The sequence below is a fragment of the Oryctolagus cuniculus genome, chromosome 2 (genome assembly GCF_964237555.1).
Source record: "Oryctolagus cuniculus chromosome 2, mOryCun1.1, whole genome shotgun sequence".
NCBI lineage: Eukaryota > Metazoa > Chordata > Mammalia > Lagomorpha > Leporidae > Oryctolagus > Oryctolagus cuniculus.
The window spans coordinates 129,001,787-129,025,142 of NC_091433.1; the positions used below are offsets into that span (position 1 = coordinate 129,001,787).

General features: G+C 50.2%; 1 protein-coding gene across 3 annotated transcripts; it reads right to left on the bottom strand.

The window, feature by feature from the left end:
• Positions 1–1,527: 1,527 nt before the first annotated feature.
• ACTG2 (actin gamma 2, smooth muscle) lies at positions 1,528–23,094 on the bottom strand. 3 transcript variants are annotated; one of them, XM_070068907.1, is made up of 10 exons: positions 22,862–23,094; positions 22,251–22,358; positions 15,576–15,736; positions 14,686–14,814; positions 10,601–10,711; positions 10,226–10,310; positions 8,884–9,045; positions 7,859–8,050; positions 3,987–4,168; positions 1,528–1,750 (listed from the first exon to the last, which is right to left on the bottom strand). In XM_070068907.1, the coding sequence occupies exons 3-10, from the start codon at positions 15,699–15,701 to the stop codon at positions 1,607–1,609; spliced, it is 1,131 nt and encodes a 376-aa protein (XP_069925008.1). In that variant the 5' UTR covers positions 15,702–15,736; positions 22,251–22,358; positions 22,862–23,094; the 3' UTR covers positions 1,528–1,606. The 3 variants fall into 3 exon arrangements, with proteins under 3 accessions (XP_069925008.1, XP_017196134.1, XP_069925009.1); XM_017340645.3 differs by having other exon boundaries at positions 22,251–22,371; positions 22,862–23,072; XM_070068908.1 differs by lacking the exons at positions 22,251–22,358; positions 22,862–23,094 and adding an exon at positions 19,768–19,877.
• Between the last annotated feature and the right edge of the window lie 262 nt (positions 23,095–23,356).

The window sequence follows — 23,356 nt, forward strand, 5'->3', positions numbered from 1 at the left end:
ACCTATGTCCACCCTCGCCTCCACCCAAGACTTCACTTCTCCCCAGGGTAGGACTCACCAATCCCTGGCAGGTGCAGGACTGTGAAAGCCCAGCTCTGCTGCCTCAGAGCTCCCCAGGGAAGGGTCCAGCTGAAGCTGGCTTCTGTGGGAATTTGCCTTACAGCCACCTTTTGTTGGGTTTCCTGCCCTTTCCTCCTCCGCCACTCCTCCTCTGCTTACTGATGGTTTCTCCTGAGAGCCCTTCCTTGATATGTCACTTGCATAATCCTCAATTCAGGATCTGCTTCTTGGAAATCCATCCTGAGACAGAAATCCTTGAAGGGCTTGTGAAAACATGCTCCTCCAGCCCAGCCCCACTCCACCCCACCCCGGAGAGTAAATGCAAGGGTGATGAAAGAGGAGCATCTGACATAAAGGTCCCCGTGCTTAACCACTGAACCCCACTGTCTCCAAGTGGATGGGTCATTCCGCGTCAATCTGTAATGCAATCAAGAGCCTGAGGCTGGGGATTGACCAGTTGGAGAGAGTGAAAGATGCACCAGGCAGAAGTGAGGGCCCAGCTCTGCAACAGATAAGTTGGGTGGCCTAACTAAGTCAGCTGTAAGATGGGAGTGAAGCGAATACCTGTCTCCTAGGGTTATGGTGCGGGTTAAACGAGGAAATCCATGCAGAGCTCTTAAGCCATCACCTAGGGTATTTTAGGCACTCAGTAAATGTTAGCTCTGATTATTAGCCTGCATTTTCTCATAGTACTTTGTGGGTGCTTCTACTTCCTGTCATATCATTGTCAGGTGTGTGTATGTGTGTGTCTCCCTTTATACAGTGAGACACTGACTGGCAGGAATCATCTTTGTGAGGAATATAGATCCCATGGGCTTGACCAGCCATTTTGGATGCCAAAAATTCAGTAAATTCCTGTGAACTTAAACAGCAGTGACCTAGGGTAGGAGGTGGGGAGGGGGTGGTAGCAGGGAGCAAGGAGGAGAAGGAAGGGAGAGAAAATGTTATTCCCATGGGTGGGTGGTATTCCTTTCTTGGTTAATCTTGGGGCAAATAACAACATAATCCTCAATGACAAAGAGCCACACAGAGATCGCAGACCCACTAGGACTGTCCTTCACCCAAGCTCAGATAACACTGTGTTTGAACCACTCCTATGGCACAGCCTATAAGCCTGTGTCATGGGGTTCTGTGTGTTCATGGTCTCTTGAGTGCAGGAACAGGCAACTCTGCAAGCCCAGAAGTCATCAAGCCCTCGTTCCTACTCCTGTTCAAGGAAAAGAAGACAAGCTGGCAGAGGAGGAAGAGCACTGGCTTTGGATTCAGATCCACTCGAATTTTAATCTTGGTTCTGTGTGATGTGCAGCGAGCCCTTAGCTTTTCTGAGCCTCAGTGTCCTCATCTGGAATTTAGGGATAGTAGTAGTGCCCATCTCCAAGGAGCACTGTGTGGATTAGAAGTAGTGCATGAAAAGTCCTCAGCAGCGGATGAGACAGCCCAGGGGAAAGAGAGCCCCACACCGAGAAGTCAGGCTTGCAGGTTTTAATGTGTCATGAGCGGTCACAGAGCAGTCTCGAGGGGACCCTCAGAGAAGCTGTTCTGACTTTTAGAAGCACTTCCTGTGGACAATGGAGGGCCCGGCTTCATCATACTCAGGCTTGCTGATCCACATCTGCTGGAAGGTGGAGAGGGAGGCCAGGATGGAGCCCCCGATCCAGACCGAGTACTTCCGCTCTGGGGGAGCGATAATCTGCAGAGAACAAATGTGGCAAGTCATGACAGGTTCCCCCTGGGAAGGGCAGCCTCCATGGCCAAAAACCGACAGGAGAAGCGTGCTAGGTTCAATTACTGCTCACGGTGTACTCCCTCCCACCCCCTCCTCCATGGGAAAAGGCCCTCTCCACCCTGGGACTTTTGGGCTGGGTCAGATGCTTGCTTGGCCAATGGGCTGGTAGTGAACACGGCACACAGTGGGGCTGGAAATGTGCTTGTGCATTTGGGCACATTTGCTTGCACTTCAGCCATCTTTATGGAAAGCTTAAAGGGCTGCTGGCCCTCCAGCCTGAGCCACTGAAGGAGAGTTGTGGACTTGACCTTAGCTGCTGCACCTGCAGTTGAAGCAGAGCTACTTAGCCGAGCCTGACCTTGGCCAACTCCCAGGGGACCTGCAGATGCAGGAACAATAAATGCTTATTGGGATGTGCCCTGGTGATGTCACAGTCTGTCAGTGGGCAATGGATGTTCTGTCCTTGCCTGGAGTCTGATGAGTCTAAGCCAGTCTGCCCAGACCCTGTTTTAAGCTTCATCTCATCAGCCACTTATATCTGAGAAGTGCTCAACTGCCTCCATACACAAGTATCCGTCTTTTCCACTAGGAGTTCTGAGCTTAGCCACGAGAAACTGGTCATTGTGTCAAACAACTTGGAATTCCATCAGGGAAAAAAAAGCCTAAAGGGCTGTGACTCTTCAATTAATTTCCCAGTTTCTAAAGGGTCTAAGAATTCCATGTTAGGGCAAACCAGACACTAAACTGAGTTTCTGTCCGTTAGAATCTCTCTACACATTTCCTAAATTGCCCCTATCATGGAACGGCAACGTAAGAAGCATATTTAGAAGTTATTGTCCAGAAGGGCAGAAGTCACCGGAGACTCTCCTTGAGCAGAGACCTCAAGGACTGCGAGAAGGACTAAGAAGGTAACAGGTGTTCACTTCTGGGCAGTCCTAGTTGTGAGAAAACTCCGTCTCGTCCTAGGCTGGTGATGTTGAGTCTCGGCTCTCCCAGACTCCAGAGCTCTGCTTCACATCCTCGAGGCTTGTTAAGTTCTCTCCACGAGTCTGCTGTCCAGTGTGCTTAGGGGACTCACACACTGCCTCTGCTCCCTGGATGCCCCCTGCCTGCAGTGCTCTTGTCCCTCCTCGTGTCTTTCTTGGGTTGCCCTTGCATTGACTGTTGTCGACTAATCAGTTCCTAAACTCCACGAAGGCCAGCACATATTGTCAAACGCAGGGCAGTGGCTGACAAGTTGGGAACCATCAGATCAAGAGTGGTCATGCATCAGACTAGGTGAACGGGGCAACCCAGGCTCACTGAACCAGAACCTGGGGGGCTGAGGCCATGTGTGGTGTCCTGACACATGGTCCCAGTAACAAGTCCTGCCACAGGGCTTGCTAAGAGCGCTGCTTCTGTGGCTCTGGGTAAGAACAGCCCATGGGATGTCACCAGTTTTCTGGTGGCTTGCTCTGCTTCCTCACGATAAGCACTTTCTCTTCCCTGGGGCAGACTTCCTAGAATCCTGAGAGAGAATACACTTCATCACATCAGGACTGCTTCCCGGAGGTGAGCTTTATAACTCTGGGCTGATTTGTTGTTTCTACTCTGACTCCTTTTCTAAACCTGTTGGCAGCACTCTTAGGACCCGGAAAAGTCCTGCATGGTTGCTTGGAAACCAGAGGTGGAGGAGCAGTGGTCGAGAGGCAAGGAGCTGTCATGAGAAGCAGTGTGGACGAGGCCAAACCAAGAGGGACAGCAGCTCAGAGGCTGTCCAGGAGCCAAGGAGCGTCCCTGGGAGTGCAAAGGGGCAGCTGGCCCTGTGGCCAAATGGACCCTCTTGGAAACCTTTGTCCTCGTCTGCTGAGGTCACCTCCAAGTCCTTCTTAAAATTTAAAGATGCTGTCGTGTGGCCTCCTCCCTTTCTTCCCCTCATTTACCCTCCTGATTTCTTTCTCAACCCCTTCAGTATCCTCTTCCTCCCAATTCTTTCAACCCTTTCTCATCTGACTTCCACGTGATTATGTTTGAGATCCATGCTAAGCGTCTCTCCAGCCCATCAGTGCCCAAGGAACATAACCTCCAAAAGTGGCTGAAAGGGGCTCCAGCCCGGGCTGACACTGAACCCAGGAGACCACCAGGAACCTGACTGTCATCCTCCTAGGCCAGCAGATCTCTGTGCAAAGAACAGGACTGGGGGAGCTGGGGCAAGACCCACCTTGATCTTCATGGTGCTTGGGGCCAAGGCTGTGATCTCCTTCTGCATCCTGTCAGCAATGCCGGGGTACATGGTGGTGCCCCCAGAGAGGACGTTGTTGGCGTACAGGTCCTTCCGGATGTCAATGTCACACTTCATGATGGAATTGTAGGTTGTCTCGTGAATCCCAGCAGACTCCATGCCTAGTGGAGATCATGGTATTTTAGTCAATGCCCATCGCTGCATAAACACTCACACCTCCAGCCCCTGAAATAATTCTTGTGCTATTGTCACTACCCTAGTGCAGACCCTTAATCACCTCCCAAAGGATGATGGGGTCAGACCCCCTTAGCAGGAGAGGTGAATATCTGGCCCGTGGGCCATATAAGGCCTATGAAATCACATGGTCTGACCCTGCCAAGGCAACTGAAGGCAGGACCCGAAATTCAACAAATCTATAGCAGGCTAGTTGGTAAGCTGATAATTTTGCAAATGATGTTATAAATATCTAAATGGTCCTTGGCAAACAAAAAGTTCCCCTCCTCTGTAATGAGTTATGGCCCTGCTTTTATTTTTTCCTTTTCTGATGAATCTTTCACACTGTTCCCTGAGGCATATTTCTAAAGGGACACTTTTGTTATATCATCTTTATTTTCACAAAATTATTAAGATATAAATCGCTTCCCATAAAAATCACCCTTTAAAATGTATAGGTCAGGGGTTGGTGCTGTGGCATAGCAGGTAAAACCACTGCCTGTAGTGCCAGCATCCCATATGGGCACAGGTTAAAGTCCTGGCTGATCTACTTCTGACCCAGCTCTCTGCTATGGCCTGGGAAAGCAACGGAGCATGGCCCAAGTGCTTGGGCCCCTGCACCCATGCAGGAGACCTGGAAGAAGCTCCTGGCTCCTGGCTTCGGATCAGCCTAGCTCCGGCCTTTGTGGCCATCTGGGAAATGAACCAGCAGATAGAAGACCTCTTTATTTGCCTCTTTCTCTCTCTCTCCCTTCCTCTCTCTTTCTCTCTCTGTGTATGTGTGTGTGTGTGTGTGTGTAACTCTGCCTTTTAAATAAATAATACATCTTTTTTTTTTTTTTTTTTTTTTTTTTTTTTTTATTTTTTTGACAGGCAGAGTGGACAGTGAGAGAGAGAGAGAGAGAGAAAGGTCTTCCTTTGCCGTTGGTTCACCCTCCAATGGCCGCCGCGGCCGGCGCGCTGCGGCCGGCGCACCGCGCTGATCCGATGGCAGGAGCCAGGAGCCAGGTGCTTTTCCTGGTCTCCCATGGGGTGCAGGGCCCAAGCACCTGGGCCATCCTCCACTGCACTCCCTGGCCACAGCAGAGGGCTGGCCTGGAAGAGGGGCAACCGGGACAGAATCCGGCGCCCCGACCGGGACTAGAACCCGGTGTGCCGGCGCCGCTAGGCGGAGGATTAGCCTAGTGAGCCGCGGCGCCGGCCTAAATAATACATCTTTAAAAAAAGTATAAGTCAGTGGTTTTCAGGGTACTCAGAGTTGTACAACCATCTCCACAATCTAATCTTAGAAGGTTTTTAATACCCTCCGAGAAACTCCATATGTTAGCAGTCACTCCCCAATTCCTCTCCAATCCTGCCCTAGTCCTAGGCAACAACTACTCTGGTTTCTGTCTCTAGAGATCTCCCTATTATGGACATTTCATATAAACCGAATCTCATGGTATGTGTCCTTTGGTGTGTCTGGCTCCTTTCACTTAGCACAGTGCATTCAAGGCCCATCCATCTGAGCACCACCTCAGGAATGGATTAAGGAGCAGGTTCATTATTGTAAGACTGGGCTCCCGATTATAGGATGAGTTCCACTGAGTTTTCTCCATGCCCCGAGCATGTTCACTGCCTTCCACCATGTTAAGAGGCAGCAAGAAGACCCTCACCAGATGCAACCTTTCAATCTTGGGCTGCCCAACCCCCAAAACTCTGATCTAAATTAGTCTCCTTTCTTTATAAACTGTCAAGTCTGTGGTATTCCTTTATAGCAACAGAAAATAACCAAAGTGACTTCATTCTCGTTTATTGCCTAATAGGATTCCATTTATGGTCATAGACATCAAATCAACTTTGACAGTCCCCCAGGGTCTGCAGGTTGACATCTAGCTACTGTAGCCTGGCATCAAGACCTTCCACAGTGAAAGGCCACACTTTTCAAACCAGCTCATATCCACCTGTCTGGCCTGATCTGATTCCAGTCTTTTTTTTGCAACATACTTCCATACCATAGACAGGAGGATCTCCTTAGGTACAACCTGACCTTGCTACACTGCTGCCTAGAAACTTGCAGGGCTTCTACATTGCTGAGACAGTCCAGCAGCTCCTCCCTTCCCACACCACACGCACACACAAACTCTCCCATCATGACCCAGACAGAACCCGACCTGCCACATCTTCATGCCTTCACATGCACCATCCCTCTGCCCCGTGTGTCATTCTTCACTCGTTCTCTTTCCATTCCCGGATGCCAAAACATGATGTTCTTTCTTCAAGGTCCTGCCCAAATGTTCAGCTTCTCTAAGAAGTCTCTGCTGATTTCTTAGGCTGACAGCACTTCTTCTGTTCACTACCGACCACTTCCTGCACCATTTATGAGCCTTTGCTTATAGGTCAGTCTTTAAATACACTCAAGAAAATAATTGTCTTCGTATGAAATATTGTATCTCACCCTTGTCATTGTCCTATCTAGTAGGTACTATTATCACTTGCATTTAATAGATAAGAAAACTGCAGTTTGAAGAAGGTGACAGGGTTTCAAGGGTAGGACCGGGTAGGACCCTCAAACCCAACCTCCTTACTGCTATGGACTCAATCCCTGTATCCCATGTTAAGTGATCCAGAAAACATTCTGATACATCTGTGTATTAACCTCATTCTTCATTTCAAGTTTACTCTCCTCTCTGCTTCTCCTTAATCTTTTATTTAAAATTAGATTTTGGCCAGCGCCGTGGCTCACTTGACTAATCCTCTGCCTGTGGCGCCAGCACCCCAGGTTCTAGTCCCGGTTGGGGTGCCGGGTACTAGTCCCGGTTGCTCCTCTTCCAGTCCAGCTCTCTGCTGTGGCCCAGGAGGGCAGTAGAGGATGGCCCAAGTGATTGGGTCCCTGCACCCGCATAGGAGACTGGGAAGAAGCACCCAGCTCCTGGCTTCAGATCAGCACGCAGCGCCGGCCGTGGCAACCATTAGGGGAGTGAACCAATGGAAGGAAGACCTTTCTCTCTGTCTCTCTCTCACTGTCTAACTCTGCCTGTCAAAAAAATAAAAATAAAAAAAATTAGATTTTACAGAGTTATATTATTTATGTTGTATGATTTATGTTTTTGGCCCTTTCTGGAAAAACATGAGGTATGTGTAAATAATAATCAGGGGCCGGCGCTGTGGCATAGCAGGTAAGGATGCCTGCAGTGCCGGCATCACATATGGGTGCCAGTTCAAATCCTGGCTTCTCCACTTCCGATCCAGCTCTCTGCCATCGGCTGGGAAAGCAGTAGAAGGTGGTCCAAGTCCTTGGGCTCCTGCACCCGCATGCGAGACCTGGAAGAAGCTCCAGGCTCTTTGTGGCCATCTGGGGAGTGAACCAGTGGATGGAAGACTTCTCTCTCTCTCTCTGCCTCTGCCTCTCTGCAACTCTACCTTTCAAACAAACAAATAAATCTTAAAAAATTGTATCCACAAATCACATTGTATGTGCTACAAACAAATTAAAATAAAAAGAAATTAACAAGAGCTGGGCCAGCGTTTAAAAAAAATAAAAAATAAAAAATAAAAACAATGAGCGAGTGTCGGGACGCCTGATGCTTCTCCCATCGTCACCTGCCCCTCGCTCCTGCCCTCCGCGCTATTCCATGAGCAGGAGGCCGGCATCTCACCTATGAAGGAGGGCTGGAAGAGGGTCTCCGGGCAGCGGAAGCGCTCGTTGCCAATGGTGATGACCTGCCCGTCTGGCAGCTCGTAGCTCTTCTCCAGGGAGGAGGAGGAGGCTGCTGTGGCCATCTCGTTCTCAAAATCCAAGGCCACATAGCACAGCTTCTCCTTGATGTCGCGCACAATTTCTCGCTCAGCTGAAAGGAGCAGAAATGACAGGAAGTGGATCCTCAGCTCTGTTAGTTTAGTTGTTCCTTTTGATCTCCATGAAAACCTCCTCTTGACATCTACTTTGGGTTCAGTCTAAGGTTGATGAGAGAATTGTCCCTGGAGCGCTTCAAGGATCTCCCCGTACAGAGCTGATTTTTCTACACCTTTCTAAAGTGGGAGTCTGAAGTCTTGAAGTCAGACTTTGCATGGGATTTTCTCCTCCTCTCGTCACTCTGTCCTGACAAGGGCTTGGTGGCGGCCTTGCACACACACTTCCAGTTTACACTCAGACTGGTGTGTTGTGATCTTAGGGAATCTAGCAAGGCCCCCTACCTAAAAACTCCTCTTGCCCAAGTGAGTCACATGTCATCTTCCCCTTGGAAATGCAGACCTAATTCCTTCCACGTGTCCTGAGATGAACCACAGGTACTCCTAGGCAAGAAATGCACCACCAGATCTTTCCTGTCTTTCCACCCTTTAGGCCCTAGTGCTGATCCTGGCATGGGCCTGGACAGAAGAGCAGATCCCTGGGCAAGGAGGGAGTGGGATCAGCCTAGCACTGCTCAGAGCAAGTGGGCCTGAGCTTGCACCACCCTCCCTCCCATGCCAGAGCATTTGCTTGGGAGCTTTCCTCTTCATCACAGCTGTCTTGACCAACTGGCGTCACCTAGGGGCACAGCCTTCTCTTAGGAGCTTCCACTCTGCCCCAGGAGAGTCCGAGGACACAGGGTCACAGAATTCTCTTCCGTTCCGAGAACTTCTAGACCTAGCTCAGATTTAGCTGTGAGTTCAAGTCAGAATGAGGAAAGTGACTGGACACCTGTGGTCACGAAGGAGTAGCCTCTCTCGGTGAGGATCTTCATGAGGTAGTCAGTGAGGTCGCGGCCAGCCAGGTCAAGGCGCATGATGGCATGTGGCAGGGCATAGCCCTCATAGATGGGGACATTGTGGGTGACACCATCCCCTGAATCCAGGACAATGCCTGTGGACACAGAAGGTAGGATTTATGGAAACCACATTCTCACCTTACACACATCTCTTTCTGGCATCTGTTATCAAAATAACCTTCAACAACCCTGTTTTCCTTTAGCAGTTAAGAAAACTGGCCCACTTGGAGAATCATTAATCATGTTTTTTATTTTTTGTGTTTGTCAATTTTTTTTCTCTTAAATGAAACTGTAGGACTCTGAAAAGCAAATAAAATGTCTCCTTTTCTTGCATTTCTTTAAGCACATTCATGGTGATGCACAATTGTTGATTTGCATTAAATCTAGACTGAGCATGGATAATTTACACATCCTTTAGAAGTCAAACTAACACATATGCACATACAATCAGAATGTTAGATCTGGAAGGAGCTACGAAAACCAGGCAATGTGAATAAAATTAACATTATCTACTGATGAAACTTTCAGCAAACCATGAGAGGAAGCAAGATTTCTCAACATAAGAAATCCTTCTTGGGGGCAGGCATTAGCCTAGTGGTTAAGACACCCATATCCCACATTTGAGTCCCAGCTCCACTTCCAATTCTAGCTTCCAGATAAGGTGCACCCTTGGAGGTGACAGGTAAATGGCTCAGGTAACTGAATTCCTGTTACCCACATGGGAGACCTGGATTGAGTTCCTGGCTCCTGTCTTTGGCCCTAGCACAGTCCCAGCTGTTGTAGACATTTGGAGAATGAACCAGCAGATAGGAGCATGCTTGCTCTCTCTCTCTCCCTCCCTCTCTCTGTCTCTGTCTGTCTGTCTCGGTCTCAAATAAGAGAACACATAAAGATCACCTTATTTTGTTTCCCCGAGTATCCTTCTATATCATGGTCACCAGCTGATATACCCACCATCACAGATTCTGCTGTTACCACTTCATGAGGCAGGAGCATTGCAATGTTGTTGGCACACGTGTACAAACTTCTGGAATGATTGCTGCGAGGGAAACAGCCCTCAGCAGATGTACTAGCTAAGGGTAGTTCACATAGATTCTTTCCAACAATACTGGCTAGATTCATATCTGACATTCCATTTGACAATTCCATCTAATTTTTCTTGGTCTTTGGTGGTCCCTTTGATCCTTCTGAACAGGGAGCCTCTGCAGGAGCTCAGATTCTCCCCAGCTCCCCTGCACTCAGCAAAGGGGTGGATTACAGGGCTACTTTACACACCTGTTGTGCGGCCGGAGGCGTAGAGGGAGAGCACAGCTTGAATGGCGACGTACATGGCGGGGACGTTGAAGGTTTCAAACATGATCTGAAAGAAAAATGAGGAATGAAAGATGTTCTGGCAAAAATCACAGCATCTCTTGGCTTACAGAATGGTCTTTAATCTTATTAAAGGCAGGAATGGTGTCAATTTAGTTATCCCACTCCCACCTTCCATTGGGCCTAGCATGGTCTACACATATTAGCAGGTCCTCAAAAACAAAACAAAACAAAAGAAAACAAAACCTCACTTGCATTGAGGTATGAAGTGGAGACAGTATCTGGCCAAGCATTCATGTCGTGTTCTTGTACTAGTGCACAAGTCTTCCTGGCTCTTACCTGTGTCATCTTCTCCCTGTTGGCCTTGGGGTTTAGTGGCGCCTCCGTGAGCAGAGTGGGGTGCTCTTCAGGTGCTACCCGCAGCTCATTGTAGAAGGAGTGGTGCCAGATCTGGTTGAGACAAAAGCCACATGAGCCCTGCAGACTTGTCCAGGAGGTTCGAAAAACCTGACTGCCATGCCTACCTGGAAGAGTGGGCCCAATGTTGTCCCGTGTTGGGTTGGGTTTGGAGAAGAGAACTGTCAGCCCTGGGCATCTCTGGTTGACATCCAGAGGGTTTATTCCTTCTCAGCAGAACCAGGGCAGGACCCAGACCTTGAGCTAATACACTCTGTGTGTTGATTTTTTCCATTTGACCCTCTCTCTTCTTCCCTCTTCTCCCTTCTCTGCCCTGCTTTGGGTGCTTAGGCAGAGGCAGGGCAGGCACATGGCATCACTGAGTGTTCATTTCTCTCTGGTTTCTGGCTACGTTTGGCTGATGGAAGATACTAGTAGAAGTTAGACCATGGGAGGGGAGAGAGAGAGAGAGGTCAGGCACTTGTCCAGAAGTGGTGTGGCCCTCCACAGAGGATCTGCTCACATCCATCTATTAAAGCAGTCCATCTGTTTGTTGTTGTTGCTTTCATTTATTTATTTGAAAGGCAGAGTCAGAGAGGCAGATGCAGAGAGAGAGAAAGGTCTTCCATCCGCTGGTTCACTCCCCAAACAGCCGCAACAGCAGAGCTGGGCCAATCCAAAGCCAGGAGCCAGGAGCCTCCTCTGGGCCTCCTACATGGGTGCAGGGGCCCAAGCATTTGGGCCGTCCTCCACAGCAGTCTATCTTTTAACCAGCTTCCAGAAAACTGCATACTGTCTCCTTCCGGGGATCTCACAGATGTGCTTAATCTCAATTTTCATTATTATTGAATGGCCAGGCTAGGCGTTAGACCAGGATTTCTCTACCTCAGCACTATGGCATTTTAGATTGGAGAATTCTTGGTTGTGGATGCAGACCTGTGCATTATGGGATCTTAAGCAGTACCACTGGTTGCCACCCACTAGGTGCTAGCAGCATCTGTCCAGCTGTGACAATCACAATGGTCTCCATCATTGCCTAATGGGAGGAAATCAGCCTGGGTGACAGCCACTGCTGTAGAAGTCTCTTCTTCCACCTGCATCCCGTTCCCTCTTCACTGTTCTGGGACAACCAGACAGCAATGGTTCTTTCAGAGACCGGACAAAGAGTGGCAGGGACATGGAGCTTTGGTTCCTTCAGAAGTGAGGTATGGGGCTGGCACTGTGGCGCTGTGGGTAAAAGCCAGTTTCAAGTCCCAGCTGCTCTACTTCTGATCCAGTTCTCTGCTATGGCCTGGGAAAGCAGATGGCCCAAGTCCTTGGGCGCCTGCACCCGTGTGGGAGACCCAGAGGAAGCTCCTGGCTCCTGGCTTCAGATCGGCGCAGCTCCGGCTGTTGTGGCCATCTAGGGAGTGAACCAGCGGATGGAAGACCTCTCCCTCCCCCCTGCCCTGCCTCTGCTTCTCTCTAACTCTGCCTTTCAAATAAATAAATAAATCTTTAAAAAAAAAAAAAAAAGCAGTGAGGTGCAGGGTCACTTGGTTCCACTGGACCCATGTATTTATGGACTTTGCTAGGATGGTGCTGAGTGCGATGAGGGCAGAGATGAGTGAGACTTGACGCCCAAGTTCCTAGTTTCAGATGGCAGAGGAGAAAGACAGTCAAAAAGACAAAACACACAGAAAGGCACAAGCCACATTTTAAGTGAAAGAAGAAACTCATTATATCGGGGATCTGAACGGGCTTTGAAGGCCCAGGAAGGTATCCAGATGCTGCAGAAGGCACCTGAAGCTGAGGACGTGGCCCGGGCAGAGGCCCTGGACTCTGAACATTCCATAGCAGTGTGAAGGACAGCAGCTGGCCTCAACGAGGGACGCCACGCTCCCAGCCCTGTGCTTCCCAGGCGCCCTGCCTCGGCGTCACCTGCGATCACTGTGACAGGTGTGGGTTCCCAGGCTCTGAGCCAGACCCACACAGTCAGCGTGTTTGGGTGTGGGCCTGAGCATCTGCACCTCATGTCATCTTCCTGAGCTGTTACAAAGCACCTTCAAAGTGAGAGACACTGGTAATTAAAGAAACCAGAAAAACGTTTTTAAAAGGAACAAAACCTCCCGTGTTCCTGTCACCTAATAAGAGACTGCTAACATTTTGATTTTTTTTCCTTTTTCCTTATCTTTTGTCTTTATGTATTTTTGAATTTGTCATTGTTTTTATTTCATATCTTTTAATTAACATATTATTTGATTATATGGTCATGTTCAAATTTGCTTTTATAACATACTCTCCCTTTTCATTGTAAATGTTCTTTTTGATAAATGGAACAAGCATATTTTTAATACTTACACAACATTTCATCACATGTATTTTGTCAGTTACTACTCATGGTGTTTTTGATCTTTGCTTATAAATAGTTCTGTGACAGTCTTTGTGCTATCACATTTTCTTTCTTTGTATTCAGGATGTTCTCCAAAGAAAAGAATTCTACAAGTGCAATTACAGGGCTAACGGACATGGTAACTGGAAAACCTTTTGACTTCTTTTACCCACAGAGAGGCACTCTCCTGTTCCCTTGGGAATGAGAAAGTGGCTGATTTGTCCCACCCTGACCTGAATTCAGTGTTCTCACCCTTAAAATAAGAAATAATTTGATAGATAGAATTCATACTTGTTTTACTTTGATTTTTTTTTGTTCGTTTCATGTGTTTCAAAGAAGTTTAAATTGTTTTGGGTAAAATTTTATGTACTTTCTCTTTTGCAAATTAGCTGCTTGCCTCCTTTGTTTATTTGCTTGGGGACACTTCATATTATCAGCTGGTCTGAGCTGTTTGTACTAATCCTTCAATGCATTTGTTGGAATATTTTTTGCATTGCATTGTTTTGATTTTTAATTCCACCTCCACAATTGTTTTGAAGCAGTCTTGTATGCAAGGACACACATAATATGTCTTATTTATTTATTGAGTACTGACCTGCCTTGAGATTATATTAAGTGGCTACCTAATTCAATCTCTAAGGCAATCTATTGAAGAGAGTATTTTTATCTGTACTTCACAGATATGTAAATTAAAGCTTAAGGGGTAGGATTTGCACCCAGATCTCTCTGTGCTGACTCCAATATCTGTGCTCCTACTCCCCCCCCCCCCCCCCCCGCCATCTAATGTGAAAGCTGCTGCATTTCATGTACTTATCTCACATTCAGAGTGACTGAATCTGGGTTTAGGGAAAACGGTAAGTGAATCACGGATTTCAAATCCACATTCTCCATTCCCAGTTGCAGTCAGCTCAACAAGCCCTCTATCACATTTCCAAAGACTGGCATTGCAGAAACGAGAACTCTCAGACAACTGTCAGCAGAATTGATCAAAAGAATATTAGAAAGGCTCTATTAGCATTTTGCACACATGGTTTTGTTTATGACAAACGCTACCATTTAAAAATTGCCTCCCCTGCATTTTTCTTTTACAAAAAACGCTTCTAGAAACCCCTAGAGAGCCCCACTTAAAATGTTCATTAGCGAATCATCATCATAATACAGCATCAGTGCACTTATCTGAAGCCATGACAGGGAAAATAAAAAGGAGAGAGGAGCATTCGCCTCCCCGGAGGCAGCATCTGTGTTTCCAAGAAGGGCGAGCGAGCGAGCGAGCGAGCGAGTGAGCGCCGGCTGGAGTGAAGCTGCACAAAAGCAGCAAGCCGGGAACTAGGCAGGGCCAGGGAGTCAGGGCCCTCTGTCGGTTCATCAGGAGTTCTCAAGATGCGCGAGGAGGTGAGTGACACGAGCTGATCTGTTTTTAGAAAGAGAAGCTTTGCAGCAGTGCAGAAACTTAATTGGGTGAGTAAAGGCAGGAAACAAAGAAATCAGGAGGAAGCCATCCCGGGAGCCCAAGGAGAGAGGTTGGCAGATGAGGTTGGAGAAGTGGTCTTGGGGACGACAGGAAGGAGAGAGCGAAAGGGCTGACCAGGCACAGCAGCCTGTGCAAGGCCAGGGTCAGGAGGATGTGTTGCCTTGGAAGGGAGCGCCACACACATACCTTCTCCATGTCGTCCCAGTTGGTAATGATGCCGTGCTCAATGGGGTATTTGAGAGTCAGGATCCCCCGCTTGCTCTGAGCCTCATCCCCCACGTAGCTGTCTTTCTGGCCCATTCCCACCATCACGCCCTGCGAGGCGGAAGGGAAGAGGAGTGGATCAGCAGAGGGCCCCCACAAGGAAGGGAAGGTCAGGGATGAAGGATTAGGGTGGGGAAGGAGCACTTCTTCCCCTGGAACAGGACACCAGGGAGTGTGGAGGTGACAGGAGGGATGGGGAGGGCTTCTTGTTTCTCTCTAAGACAAAGTCCTTTTATGCAAAAAAATCAGAGCCCATCCATCCACCTTCCCTTCACCTCACCACCCCGCAAAGGACTTGTACCTGACCTCCTTAAACACCCTGCACTTGCACCTGTACATCTCCAGATCTCTGCTCTGCTCTTTTCCACCTGCTGGAGTCTCCCTTATCCCCAGGTGGCCCCTTTTCTAAGTCCTCCCCTTCCCAAGTCTTGTTCACATCAATTCCTTTCCTGCCTCTTTGCTCCTCTGCCTCTGTCTCAGCCATCGATCTCCAAGTGTGTATGTGTCGTCGTGGAGTTCAATTTCTCACAGATATTCCCTCCTCCAATGCTGAGATCTGAGTTAGGGTGGATGGCAAGTGGTGAAGGAATTAATTTTCCAATCCTAAACCAAATGTAGAGCATCATTGTATGCTAGCTGTATATCAGTTTAGGCCTGGCTATTTCTATTTAAAGGGTCCTGCTCTACCAATGAATCAGAAAAATGTCCCCGTCCCCAGCACAAGTAGTCACACATGCACAGCTCAGCAAAGCCTCCCCACTGCAATGCTCTCTCCTCAGGACTCTGGGCCTTGGATCCAGGGAAGCACGCACCTGATGGCGAGGGCGGCCCACGATGGAGGGGAAGACAGCCCGGGGGGCATCATCTCCTGCAAAGCCTGCCTTGCACAGGCCAGAGCCATTGTCACACACGAGCGCGGTGGTCTCCTCTTCACACATGGTGAGTGTGGCCGAGTTGCTGGGGACAAGAGCACCTTGGGGTTTGGAGAGAAGACAACTAGTCAGTCATTTGTTAAATTACTCTGGAGACGGTCTCTTCAGCGATAGCAAATTCCCAAAATAAAGTGTGTCACCTATGATCATTTATGGGATTTCTTTATTTTGTTTATTTGAGAGGAGACAGAGAGAACTCTTATATGCTGCTTCACTCCCCAAATGCCCACAGTGGCCAAGCCCAGCCAAGCCCCAACCGAAGCCACGAGCCAGGAACTCAACCCAGATCTTCCATGTAGGTGGCAGGATTCAATTACCTGAGCCAACACCTGCTGCCTCCCCAAGTCTACATTAGCAAGAAGCTGGAGTCAGGAGCTGGAGCCAGGAATTGAACCCAGAAACTCTGATACGTCTTACCCACTAGGCTAAACACATGCCCTTGATTTCTTTTTAAAGCACAAAGCAGTGTCTCTCTTATGATTTTCTACTTATGGATATAAATGCACAGCAAAGCGTTCCAACAGACTGATCCCCGTGACTGCCTTTGTGGGGCAAGGAGACTGTTTCTTGTAGTTTATCTGATTAAAAATCAGCAACATAACAGATCATAAGGCAGAAAAGATGCAGTGGTTATGGGTGAATTGCAGCATCCCAAGAGTAGAACCACCTTGGAAAGGAAGGGATTTTACCATGGGACTCCCTCCCTGCTGCCTCCAACCGTGGAGAAAACGAATTCCCTCCCCCAGTGCTGAGATCTGAGCTGGGATGGATGGGAAATGGTGAAGCAATTCCTTTTTCCAATATCTGCTCAAGTTTCCTTCTCTCTCTCCCTCCCTCCCTCCCTTCCTCCCTCCTTCCCTCCCCTCCTGCCTCCCTCCCTCCCAAGTTTCAGACAGCAGCTGACAAACTCCTGGCACTTGGGGTTGAGGCAAAAGTGACAGAACCTCGGAGGCGGTGAGCAGCTCCGCACCCAGCCTGGCCCGCCCAGGGCAGGGTTGGGTGGGCGTGGGGAAGACCCCAGCTGAGGGGTTGGGGAGGCAACTTCCAGAAATCCAGAGCACAGAGGAACAAGAGGCTTGGAAAGAGGAGGCAGCTGCGAAAGAGGAAGACTGGGGTGCGAGACCTCAGCGGCTCTGCAGTGCAGGGGAGGGCAGCGGTGCTGTGGAACCCCGTGGCCCCAGCCCCCGGGGTCCTTCTGCTGACGCTGGACAGAGAAGCCCATGACCAAAGCAAAGAGGAGACAGTGCCACAGGCCTAGGAACTCGAGGCCAGAGGGGCTAAATAGAGACCAAGCACAAGTTTTTGTTTAAGACTTAAAGGAAGTCCTTCCCCAGTTATTTTTTTTTTTATTTGACAGATAGAGTTAGACAGTGAGAGAGAGAGGGAGAGAGAGGGAGAGAGAGGGAGAGAGAGGGAGAGAGAGAGAGAGAGAGAGAAAGGCCTTCCTTCCATTGGTTCACCCCCCAAAATGGCCGCTACGGCCACAGCTACGCTGATCTGAAGCCAGGATCCAGGTGCCCCCTCCCGGTCTCCCATGCGGGTGCAGGGCCCAAGCACTTGGGCCATCCTCCACTGCCCTCCCGGGCCACAGCAGAGAGCTGGACTGGAAGAGGAGCAACCAGGACTAGAACCCGGCACCCATATGGGATGCCGGTGCCGCAGGTGGGGGATTAACCAAGTGAGCCATGGCGCCCCCCCCCCCCCAGTTATGTTTAAAGTTGAGCATGTGTTAGGTGAACAACTTGCTGTGATTTCCTAAATCCAGCTTCACTTCTGTCTCTGCTGCTTCTAGTGGCCCCGTGGCCCTGGATGGAGCCCCAGCGCCCTGCCCCAACTCACAGGGCTCAGACCAGGACGTCCTTGTGGACACCACAGGCAGGCTTCTATACCTGCCTGACTCCTGTCACTGAAAGGTGTTCAGTAAGGGGCCACCGCCAACCTGGAGGCAGCGCTGCACCCCAGGGCTCCACTCCGGGTCCTTTTGGGACATTTTCACTAATGAACTGGATGAAAATGAGGCGCCCGGGCTCATCGAAGTTCCAGACAGAACACAGAGCTGGGAGAGGGAGTAATGCATGCATATGTTGGAAGGAAGGCTCAAAGGCCAAGAGGACGGAGAAGGCAGAGGAAATGACCTGAATGAAGCTAGATCACTCCTGATGCGAGAAATACGAAGTCTGACACGTCGATCTCAGTAGCACCACGAGGACAGCTCTCGTGTGGCGTCTGTGAGCAGGACGGGGAGTCCTGTTGACGGCCAGTGGTGTGCTATGGCCAGGATGAAACCCGCCCCCACCGCTGGCTGAGGACTGTGTCCGGTTCTTGGGGCCACCCTTTCTGGCCAAGCTTCAGAAGTGTTTGCCAGTGTCAAGTTGAACCACTTTTCCATGGAGGAATTTAAAAACCCTTCCCAAAGGCCTTAAAAAGGTGTATATCTTTTAATATGACCAAAGCCCTTCTAAGCATTTATCCTTGTGAAACACCCTGGGGTTGAGGAAAAGATTTGTCCGAGAGCCTGTATGCCACAGGTTTGCCAGAAGTGATCAAAATCAGAAACCACCTTCAAGCTGAAGACAGGTATTGAATACTAAATAAATTGATTTGTAAATTAATTGCCACACCATGGAGAGAACAAATATGCAAATATGCAATACAATGGAAAGGGTAGTTCCGTAAACATAGCTGTGTATGCGGTGTTTCCACTTGGGGCGTAATAATATACATTATCTGTTTCATCTTTACAATGGCTCTGAAAGAAGATATTTTAAAGTCCCATTTTACAGATGTGGAAATCAAGTCACAGGGAAGTTCAAGATCTCAGCCGGAGACCTCCTAGGCTGGGAGAGGCTGGGAGAGGCTGGCCTGGCATCACCCGGGACCTGCCCGAAGCCCGAGCGTGAGCCTTCCTTCTGCTCTCGTGAAACCGCCATAACTTCTCCATGTTTGGTGTTCTTGCTCTGCCTCTCTAGAGTGGTTGGCGGCCAAAGCCCCACAACAAAAGATCAGTGTTCTTCAGTTGCTATCAGTCTCCGAGCCCCTTCCATACCAGGACCATATCTGGCCTACATTCAGAACCCCAGCACCTAATTCAGTGTTTGCACATAGTAGGTGCTCAACAAATGTTGGATGAGAGCCCCACCACCCAAGAGGCCCCCTCTCAGGCACGATCTAGCCTGTATTTGGGCTCTCACAGTCCCATCTCTCTGTGGCTGGGCCCACGCATCTGAGCCCCACGAGCACAGTTCTCCCTCTGCAAGTATGCTGCCCTGTGCTAGCCAGTAGCGGCCCACGTGGGGGGGAAAAACCTCGAAAGCTAGGAGACAGCAGAGAGGCAAAGCTGCCTCTCCGCGACTGCCCCGCCCAGGGTCCCTCAGCGTCCCTCTCTCCTGTGTGATCTATAGCTCAAGTCTGTCTGGCTTTTCAATGAACCCTTTTGTCTCCCGCCTGGAGCTGCCCCCACACAGGAGGAGAGAGAGCCGAGGCAAGCCACAGAGCGACTCCAAGCTGTCAACAACGCGGGTCGGCAGCACTTCAGGTGGTTTTCAATCTGCTTTCTCCAGGGCAGAGCCAAAGGAGAAGTGAGGGTGGTGAAGACAGGGCGCGGGCTGGCAGCCGGGCCTGGAGCCCCCGCGGGGTCGGCGCTGCCCTGGGAAGAAGGACTTTTCCCTGGCGTCAGACACCGGCAGTGCCTCTGCCAGGAGAAATCCGAAACCTTCCTCCGCCGCTGTCTGGTAATTTGTGGCTAGACTTGGGCATGTCAGCTGAACGGGAGCCAAAGTCACTGCGGTTTCCTGGGGTCACACCGCGCTGCGCTCACTGGAAGCTGAGCGGGCGCTCCTGGCTCCTTCCACACGTCCCACATCTGGCCTTCATTGGGGCTCTCACCAACTCAGAAGCAAAGCTTTCATTTTTTTTTCTCTCCCAAAGGCAGCCAAAACCCAAAGACATAATGAGTGCAATAATTTGCTCACTCACCCACCTCCCTGACCACCCCCAAGTCAGTGAGGACAGAGGTGTAAGCTCCGCCCTCCCAAACTCCAAAGGCACCCACTGGGTCAAGAGCTCTTCTCACCTCTTCTCTTCCGGCCCTCCCCTCTCTTGCGTCCCTTTCTTGTGTCCCCGGTCTGTGTATGTCCCTCCACTCGTCCTGTGTTTCCTCCACTACGAAATGGAAACGGTCATGTCTCTTTCCAGAATGATGAATCAAATGAAATTATGGAAAGGAAAGTGTTGTATAAATTGTCAGTCAAGATAGGCACATTCAAGCCTGTTTTTGCGCAGCCTGCAAGCTAAGTGATTTTTTTAAAAAGTCTTTAAATGGTTGGGATAAAAAGCAAAAGGAAGATAATATTTCATGACCCATAAAATGTGAAATTCAGATTTCAGTGTCTGTAAATAAAGTTTTGTTGGAACACAGCCACACCCACTCATTTCTTCTACAGAAGAAGCATCCGCAGGTTGGAGCCTCTCACCCTGCAAAGAACTGGGTGATCAATTTCACAAATCAATGCCTACAAAGGCTGCATGCAGGTCCCAAACTTCAAACAATAGCTGAGGACGCGTTTTTTTGGGTGATGGTTTCAAATGACATGTTGGCGGCTGCCTATTTGCCTATACACAGGATCAGAAAACCTGGAAGAAAGAAATCATCTCACAAAAACACTGCCACGGTGGACAAACCTAACAGCACTTCTAATTAACTCCAGGATATCTTCGCGGAGTCCCCACACACTTATTCAATTAAAAACCACTGCTGATAGTAGTGATGCTGACCCTCGGGCACCTGCTCTTGGCGCCTGGTCTTCTGGCTCTAACAAGGGTACTTCAGGAAGTTTATGGGAAAAAAATGAATTAAAAGATAAGTTTATTTTGGTGCAAAAAATTTGAAATCCATGGGTAGTTTTTTTCGTGGATTCTCCGTGATTTTCTGAATTCTCCATGGATTTTCTGAATACCTGGCATTTGTATGGATTTCAAAAATTTGCATCAAGATAAATAAACTTAAAATCCCATTTCCCAAGAGCTTTGGGGAGGCCTGTTATAGCTGTGCCTCCCATTCATTCCCCCAGCTCAATTCTAGTCCAGACCCCTCCTCCTGAGCTCCATATCACAGAGCCAGCTGCCAGCTGTGCATCTACTCCATGCCTCCTGGCATCTCGGCTCCCCCAGGACTGCTCTCCTCATCACTGCCGCCTACCTGGAATTTCCTCTCTGAGGGTTGCACCTCTCACCCTGGGGCCTCCCACTTCCCACGCAACCAATCACCAGCACCCTTTACTTCCACCTGCACGCCACCAGCACACTGCACACCCACACACTGCAGTAGCGCTCTTGTCCTGTGCTGTCCACTGTCCCCACAGCTGCCAGAGCAGTCCCTTCGAAGGGCCAACCTCTTGCACTCACAGCCTCCCTATGCCTAAAGTGTGACCCGAGACCAGCAGCCTCCACCTCACCTGGGAGCTTGTTAGGCACCCAAACGATCAGCCCAGCCCATTCCCCAGCCTGCTGACCCAGACGCTGGGGTGGGGTGCAGGACAGTGTGCATTAACCAGCCCTTCAGGTGATTCTTACAGAGACAATGATGCACCAAAGGCCTCCTGTTTGCACTTTCTCACCCAGTCCCCTAACTGTGCTGCCAAGTGGGCAGTGTTAGCATTGTCCCCATTTTAGCCCCGAGGAAATCAGGGTCGTTCAATCACTTTGGTAGCGGCCCGTGTGACTCCAAGGCTTTCACCAGTCTGTCTCAGCCAGCGGATGCTCATCACGACAGTGGAAGGGGCCTCTTGGTCTCATCCTCCTAATTCCGTGTGCACACCTGTGTGTGTGTGTGTGTGTGTGTGTGGTAGGGGCCATGGGGGCAACTGCATTGGCACGTGTCTTCACATTGGGTGTGAGTCTTTTGGACCCATGGGTTACCATTCCTAGGTCCAATGCCCTCATCAGAGAATTAGATGCTCGTACCCTCTCTCCCCTACCAGTCCCTTCCAGGCCTATAAACTGTCAATGCCACAGGACGCTCGCCCCCACTCACCCCTGACTTTCTCCCCCCCGACCCACAGTGACCCTTCAGGAACTGAGCCACGTGCAAATCAGAAGGAGAGGCCCACCAGGACGGGGAGAAAATACCCTTCCACTGCTCCCCGTACCAGGGCCCTTGTTGGCCCGGCTTGAAACACCCTAAGAAGAAGTTGGTTTTCTGCAAAGCATCCGCTCGCCTAAAACAGCCTCCCAGACGTTCTGATCCTGACCAAGGACGGCCCGGGGTCCATGGGCCCTGGCCGGCGGAGCAGGGCTTGGCGAGACTGAGACATCGCGTCCCAGATGGCCCTCCTTCAAGGGCAGGGAGCAGGGTTCCAAGCCGTCCCTGCCCCAGGAAATGCCTTTTCCTGGCAGGCAGCAGTGTGCTCGCCTGCGGGAGCCGCTGCCCGCTGAGGGCCTTGACGTCTGACCTGGGCTGGCGTCACAGAAGCCGGCTGATCTGGAGGCACCTCCCGCGCCCCAGAGGCCAGGCGGCCCCGGAAAGGAGGAGGCGGCAGAAGCCGTCCCAGTACTCACCGAATGACCGAGAGGTCCTTCTCCCAGCGGCCGAGGGCTGGTGTGTCTTTGGCAGAAATACCAGAGCAATATAAAACCCCAGAGGCGGATCTTCTTTAAACAGAGTCCCTAAAAAGGCCAGCTGACGGTGTGTTAGCAATATTACCATATAAGGTGGTTTTTTCAATAAATCGGCCTTGGGGGGTGGGGCAGGCGGGGTGGGTAGAGTGAATTATCATTTGAAAAATGTATGCAAAAGGGCTCCAGTGCAACAGCCCCGGTGCTGGTGGATTTGTTCCTTTTATGCTGCACTTGCATAAACAAAACTCACACCAGGCCTTATAAGCTGCCCAGAGTGAGACCAGAGGCAGCTCTGCTCCTGGAGAGAGAACCATACCAAGAATGGCAGTGGGTCGCCTCCCTCCACACCCCCGCCCTCGGGCCCAGCTGCCCCCGCCTGGGTCTGCCGGGGACACCCAGGCAGTGTCCCCCAAAGGGGTGCCATTGGGCCTTGGCCTGCAGGAGCCTGGAGGAGCTGAAAGCCAAAGGGAAATGCCCCGGGGGTGGGAATGATATGCTGGTGCCCCCTCACTGCCCCGTGCCACAGGCTCCTAACCCCTGGGCTGAGTTACCTGGGGGCCTCCACAGAACTTCCCTCCACCAGGCCGTGACAGGCCCCGGGGCCAGCTTCAGGCTGGAGACACAGCTAATGAGACTCACGAGCCTGAAGGGTTTCCCACAGTCCCGTGGTTCTCCTTGGTCTTTTTATATCCCAGGTGCTCTCCCGGGTAGCTGTTTCCTCTCCCACACCAGGAGCTACCAGCTCTGTGCACAGTCACTCCCAGTTGCAAGTTCCCACAGTCTCAATACCTCATGCCTGATCCAGACAAAAGTGATCGATTGCCTATTGACATCCCATCCGGATGATTCTCTCTGACTCCTTAAACTCAGCATATCCAAGCCTGAAATTGTCTCTCTTACCCTCAAAGCTGCTGTGCAGGGGATCAGCTTTTGGTGCAGCTTTTAAGACACCATTTAGGATCCCTGCTTCCTGTATCCAAGTGCCTGGGTTCAAGTCCTGGCTCTGCTTCCAATTCCAGTATCCTGGGAAGCAGCAGGTGATGATG

Excerpts from the sequence above, each read along its gene's own strand:
- ACTG2 (XM_070068907.1), bottom strand. The coding sequence starts at position 15,701 with ATGTGTGAAGAGGAGACCACCGCGCTCGTGTGTGACAATGGCTCTGGC. Across the intron at positions 10,311-10,600 it reads ACAGGGAGAAGATGACACAG|ATCATGTTTGAAACCTTCAA; the intron begins GTAAGAGCCAGG and ends TTTTTCTTTCAG. Across the intron at positions 8,051-8,883 it reads CTACTCCTTCGTGACCACAG|CTGAGCGAGAAATTGTGCGC; the intron begins GTGTCCAGTCAC and ends TGCTCCTTTCAG.